This window comes from Kogia breviceps, chromosome 1 (assembly GCF_026419965.1).
Source record: "Kogia breviceps isolate mKogBre1 chromosome 1, mKogBre1 haplotype 1, whole genome shotgun sequence".
In the NCBI taxonomy this organism is placed as follows: Eukaryota; Metazoa; Chordata; class Mammalia; order Artiodactyla; family Physeteridae; genus Kogia; species Kogia breviceps.
In genome coordinates, this window is record NC_081310.1 from 85,377,841 (window position 1) to 85,383,840 (window position 6,000).

General features: G+C 49.0%; 1 protein-coding gene across 1 annotated transcript in view; it reads left to right on the forward strand.

Moving 5' to 3' along the window:
* Window positions 1-4,854, forward strand: part of TDRD10 (tudor domain containing 10) — a 46,915-nt gene extending 42,061 nt beyond the window's left edge. Inside the window, exons 7-10 of the mRNA XM_067025150.1 lie at window positions 461-608; window positions 875-1,020; window positions 1,250-1,407; window positions 4,628-4,854. Of these exons, the coding sequence (XP_066881251.1) occupies window positions 461-608; window positions 875-1,020; window positions 1,250-1,407; window positions 4,628-4,830 (655 nt within the window). The 3' untranslated portion in view covers window positions 4,831-4,854. The remainder of the gene's footprint in view (window positions 1-460; window positions 609-874; window positions 1,021-1,249; window positions 1,408-4,627) is intronic.
* The last annotated feature ends 1,146 nt before the right edge of the window (window positions 4,855-6,000 follow it).

The window sequence follows — 6,000 nt, forward strand, 5'->3', positions numbered from 1 at the left end:
AACCATGTGTGACTTAGGCGATAGAGTTAGTGGAGTGGTGGGATGAGGTGTGGCATGTGCTTAAGCACAGGGAGGAGTGGTTTGGGCATTGCAGACGTGTCCTGCATTGTGGACGGTCCAAACTTGCATCACTTGAGGTTTTCATGAATCACTCAGGCAGGTCCCAGGTCAGCCCAGTGAGGGCTTTTGCCTGTCTCTCTCTGTGGAGTTCCCTGGTGTGTTTTTATTTCCCTCTGCCTCTCCCCTTCCCCAAACTCTCCAACCCCTGTGTCCCCTGGCGTGGTGCTTCCTTTGCTCTGCATTATGATTACTTGGGCACTTGTCTTGTTCCCACCCTGGGGGGGGGGGTGCACAGCCCTCTTGTCAGGGTGACTCTCCTGCCCAGCATCCTCCAGGACAGGTGTTGGTTGAATCACTCCTGTGTTCACTCCCTTCCCTTTGTTCCCTGTTCTTCCTGCAGAGGGTCCTTCTTGGTGCTGCTCTTGAGGGAATGCTTCCGAGACCTGGGCTGGCTGGCCACCATCCACAGCATTGGCGGGGACATGGGGCTGTTGGTGACTACTGTTGTCCCTCAGACCCCCTTCTTCTGGGCCATGCATGTCACGGAGGTGCAGGCTTTTTGGTGGTCCTCTTGGGCTTCGGTGCCACCTCGTGGGGCCCTGCTGGGGTAAGCGTGGTGATGGGGGCCCGTCAGCAGTGGACATCCAGAGTGGCCGCACTCTGATCCCTGGTGGAGCCTCATTCTCTCTCCTGCGTCATACCTTCAGTTCCGTTGGGGTGGATCAGCGGTGCTGATGTGACAGGTGACACCTGCAGGGACAGACGTGCGATGTGGGGCAGGCAGTGAGGCCCATGGTGTTTGTACCGTCCACAGATGCTGCACCAGGACGTGCAGGCACTCTTCAGAGCCCTGGCCGAGGCGGAGGAACAGCAGCCCTACCTGCACGACTCGGCCGTGTGGCGCGGGACCCGCCGTCTGGCCGAGTACCAACTGGGTGATTACGGATGGGCCTGGAACAGGTGTGTGCCAGGCAGGGCTGGAGGTTTGCTTCTCCATTCTCTGGACTCTTGCTTCTTTGCTGCCGCCTCCTCTCTCAAGACATCTCTCCTCTGATCACCTCTCCGTCCAAGGTGGGGAACAGCGTAGGAAACTCCCATTCCTCTTAGCCCAGACCTTCAAGCCCTCTCCGTGAGGACTGCTGTGTGTGGCACCAGGTGAGACAAGCCTCCTCTCCCTCCCTCTGGCCAGGTGCTGGGTGCTGGACCGACTGGACTCCTGGGCTGTTGTCATGTTCATTGATTTTGGCCAGTCGGCCGCCATCCCAGTGCAGTCCCTGCGCAGCCTGGATGGTGACAACTTCTGGACCATCCCCCCCACCCCGGCTCAGCCATTCATGCTGGAGAAAGGTAAGGTGCCCTCCACCCTCCTGAGCACTCGGAGACAGGAGATGCTGTGCGCGCCTCTGGGACTTCGGCGGGAATGGCGTCCGGGGCAGCCGAGGCCCTCAGGATGCCTGCCCTTCAGCCTCTGTTCTTTTGATCTCACCCCGGTTTCCGGTTTTCGGCATCTGCCCCTTGCAAAGCTGCTTCTTGAGAACTGTTTTTCACACCTGGTCTCTCTGAGCAACAAGACCTGGAAAGGAACCTCGGGTGCTGCCCGAAGGCTGAGTTCTCTGGGTGGAGTGAGGCGGGGGGGGGGGGGGGGGGGGGCAAGCCTCCCAGGCTCGCTTCTGCCAGAGTGGCTCAGCTTCCATCTGTTTCATGTACGTTGAGTTTTGCTTAAGATTTCTTTAGAGAAGCATTCTGTGTAGAAGGAAACTGGAATTTGAAGAAAACTGGAATTTGAAGACCAACGATAGGGGTTAGAGCATTTGGACTCAGTATCTCCCCAGATGTTCTGTTTGTTACTTTATATTTTTCTTTTCTTTTTAAAATTGAACTATAGTTGATTTACAATATTCTGTTAGTTTCAGGTCTACAGCAATATGATTGTTAGACATATTTTTTTTTCAGATTCTTTTCCATTAGAGGTTATTACAAGATATTGACTATAGTTCCCTGTGCTATACAGTAAATCTTTATTATCTATTTTACGTATAATGGTGTGTATCTACTAATCCCATACTCCTTCCTAATTTATCCCTCCCCTCCCCACTTCCCCATTGGTAACGATAATTTTGTTTTCTATGTCTGCGAGTCTGTTTCTGTTTTGTAAATAAGTTCATTTGTATTATTTTTAAGATTTCACATATAAGTGATATATAATATTTGTCTTTCTCTGTCTGACTTACTTCACTTAGTGTGATAATCTCTAGGTCCATCCATGTTGCTGCAAATGGCATATTTCATTGTTTTTTGTGGCTTCTTTATGCATTCATCTGTTGATGGACATTTAGGTTGCTTCCATGTCTTGGCTTTTGTAAATAGTGGTGCTATGGACATTGGGGTGCATGTATCTTTTTGAATCAGAGTTTTTGTCTTTTCCGGATATATGCCCAGGAATGGGATTGCAGGTTCATATGGTAACTCTATTTTTAGTTTTTTAAGGAACCTCCATACTGTTTTCCATAGTGGCTGTACCAATTTACATTCCCACCAACAGTATAGGAGGGTTTCCTTTTCTCCACACCCTCTCCAGCATTTATTATTTGTAAACTTGGTGAAGATGGCCATTCTGACTGGTGTGAGGTGATATCTCATTGCGGTTTTGATTTGCATTTCTCTAATAATTATCGATGTTGAGCATCTTTTCATGTGCCTGTTGGCCATCTGTATGTCGTTTTTTTTTTAATTTATGTTTTTGGCTGCATTGGGTCTTTGTTGCTGCGCATGGGCTTTGTCTAGTTGTGGCGAGCAGGGGCTACTCTTCGTTGTGGTGTGCGGGCTTCTCACTGCAGTGGCTTTTCTTGTTGCAGAACACGGGCTCTAGGCACGCTGGCTTCAGCAGTTGTGGTGCACCGGCTCAGTAGTTGTGGCTCACGGGCTCTGGTGCACAGGCTCAGTAGTTGTGGCGCATGGGCTTAGTTGCTCCGCGGCATGTGGGATCTTCCCCGACCGGGGCACGAACCCGTGTGCACTGCATCGGCAGGCAGACTCTCAACCACTGCGCCACCAGGGAAGCCCCTTCTGCCCATTTTTGATTGGGTTGTTGTTTTTTTGATATTGAGCTGTATGAGCTGTTTGTATATTTTGGAAATTAACCCCTTATTGGTCACATCATTTGTAAATATTTTCTGCCAGTCCATTGGTTGTCTTTTTGTTCTGCTTATCGTTTCCTTTGCTGTGCAGAAGCTTTTAAAGTTTCATTAGGTTCCATATGTTTATTTTTGCTTTTATTTTTCTTGCCTTGGGAGACTGATCTAAGAAAATATTGCTACAATTTATGTCAGAATGTTTGCCTGTGTTCTCTTCTAGGAGTTTTATGGTGTCATGCCTTATGTTTAAGTCTTTAAACCATTTTGAGTTTATTTTTGTATATAGTGTGAGGTGTTTGTTACTGTAGATCAGGCACCTGTGGACCCTCAGTTTCTACACCCTTGAAACGGAGAGGCCCCTTCTTTGCTCTGCCCCTTCTTGAGACTGGGGTTTAGGTGAGATGTGAAAGGGTGAAAGAATGCTTTGGGGGCTGAGGAGGAGAAGTGGATGTGAAGAAACACACATACAAAATAAGATGGAAAAGCACCTCCCCAAAGTGCAGGGCCAAGCCTCCCTGCTAGGCTGATGGGCACCACCCAGAGGTCACCTTGGGTCATTGCATGAAGAGGGCCCCTGCTGCTCGGCCTGGAGAGTAATGCCAGCAGACAGGACCTGGGAGCTTCTGGTGGGCTGAACCTGACTGCTTGGGTGTTGGAGGGTGGCCCAGAGTACGGAGCCCCTGCCCCAAAGAGCAGCTCCCAGCCTGTCAGAGGGGCCAGAGTGTGCAGCCCAGATATGGGGGTTCTCAGCTCTTGTGTGGACTTTGAGATGACACCGAGGCCAGGTGGGCAGGTGTACAATTTTTCTCCCTTTATGGATGAGGAAAGTAAGCCTCAGGAAAATGAAAGGGGCTTCTTCACGTTTCAAAGCAAGAAAATGGCATAGCTGGGGGTGGAACTGAGGTCTGATCCTTGATATGAGCCAGTTTCATGCATACAGACAGTCCCAGAGTTTGGTGGGGTGGCGGGAGCTGAGTAAGGGCAGACATCCTGGAGAAAGGCGAGTGTCTGACCAGCGCCCTGCCCTGCCTTGTCCCAGCAGGTAGGAATGTGCACTCGTCATGGTAAAAAAGGCCCTCTGCCTTTTAACCTCCATCTCTCCAGCCAAAACTCTCAAAGCGGAGTTGAGTGAACAGTTTTCTGTCTCCAGAATTTCCATTAGGGAATGTAAAATCCCAGATCCCTGTAATTATTTTAACAACAATAATGCCTCCTTTTACTTGCTCTTACTTTGCCCTCCCCTTCTCCTCCCTCTGCAGTGCTTATTATCTCATGATATCCTGGCAGCAGGGAGTGAGCACTAACTAGCAGAGACTTGTCTGCAGGACCTGGTCTGCAGCCAGAACACTTTCCTGCAGCCCCGGCTTCTCACTCCCCTCCCTTGCTCCTCCTGCCTGACCAAGTGCTTTTTGTTGTTGTGTTTTGTTTTACAGATATTTTGAGTTCATATCAGGTTATCCATCGCATCCTCAAAGGGAAAATCACTGGTGCTTTGAACTTGGAAGTAACTGCTGTGTATCTACTGTTCCTCTCCCCTCTCCTCCCCTCCCCTCCCTCCCAGGGTCTCAGCTGCAGGCCCTGGCTTCCGCCTGGATGCTGCGGGTTTACCTGTCATTCCCTTAGAGAAACAAACTGAAGTTGTCTAGGGGTTGGGTGGACCACCTGGGGTCAGTCCTTCCTTCCCAATCAGATTTTCTCTTTCTCTTCCAGTTGCACCTCCTGAAGTTTGAAGAGTTTAAATAACATGGCTACAATCGGCATGTTTCTTCTCTTGTGTAGATTCAGCCTGCTCTATCTACCCTTTCACTCTTGAGGCCCTGGGGGTGAAAAAGGCCACAGCGGTGCTCAGGATTGATTGGATTCCCCTTTGCCTTTCCCCCAGCTCACTTCTCAATTTGTCATATGCCTTCCGTCCCCCAGCTCAGCGTGAACATTTGAACCAAACATGGGAAGCTTCCATGAGGTTGAAAGTCTGATGTAGAGAGTGTTTTCTTTCCTGTGTCTCGTCTTTGTACCCTCAGAGCATGATATAAGTTGCCCTGACAGATTCTGGAGAATGGAGGGGCCCACTGATTAATTTTCCTGGCATTCTGTCGTAGAATCAGGTAGGGAGCATTTAAACATTGACGTGTCGCCTTGGTGAATAAACGTTGGCATGCTTCACGTTTGGGGTGATTGATTCCTCTGTCTAGCCACCCCTCCCCAGTGCTGCCCTCTAAAACCGAAGCAGCAAGACCGGGAAGCTGCCGTGTGCTGGCCGTGCGGACACTGCCTGGGATATAGACGCACACTTGCATAGGGCATAAGTTTTGTTTCCTTTCTCTTTGCCTTCTTAGTGGACAGAACATTGGTTCAGGATGATGTGGCCTTGATTTTACTTATTTATTTTTTTAATGCTGTGTAACTTCATTAGCAGCCTAATGTAAGGTTATGAAAGGGACTGTTAGGTTTGACAAGAAAAGCGGAAGACTTTCTTAGAGTTGGTGTTTATATAGCTATAGTGCACAGGAGCTGGTGCTTCCCTTTACATCAGGTGAATGCGGATCCCATTATTTCTTCAAATAATTTGATTGGAGCCAAACTATTTAAATAATTTTATTTGTTTCATCCTTTGGTAGATGAGAAAAATACATTACAAAATACATTATACTGAGGACAGATCACAGTACACATTACTAAAAGCACAATCTACTTTCCAGCCAGGGCTGGTGATAAGTTCTGAAGAAAGCCTCAGAGGCCTTGAAAACCAGATTTCAGCTTCATGAAATGAGTTTCCCCCTTGGGTCGCCTCTTTATCTCCACCTCA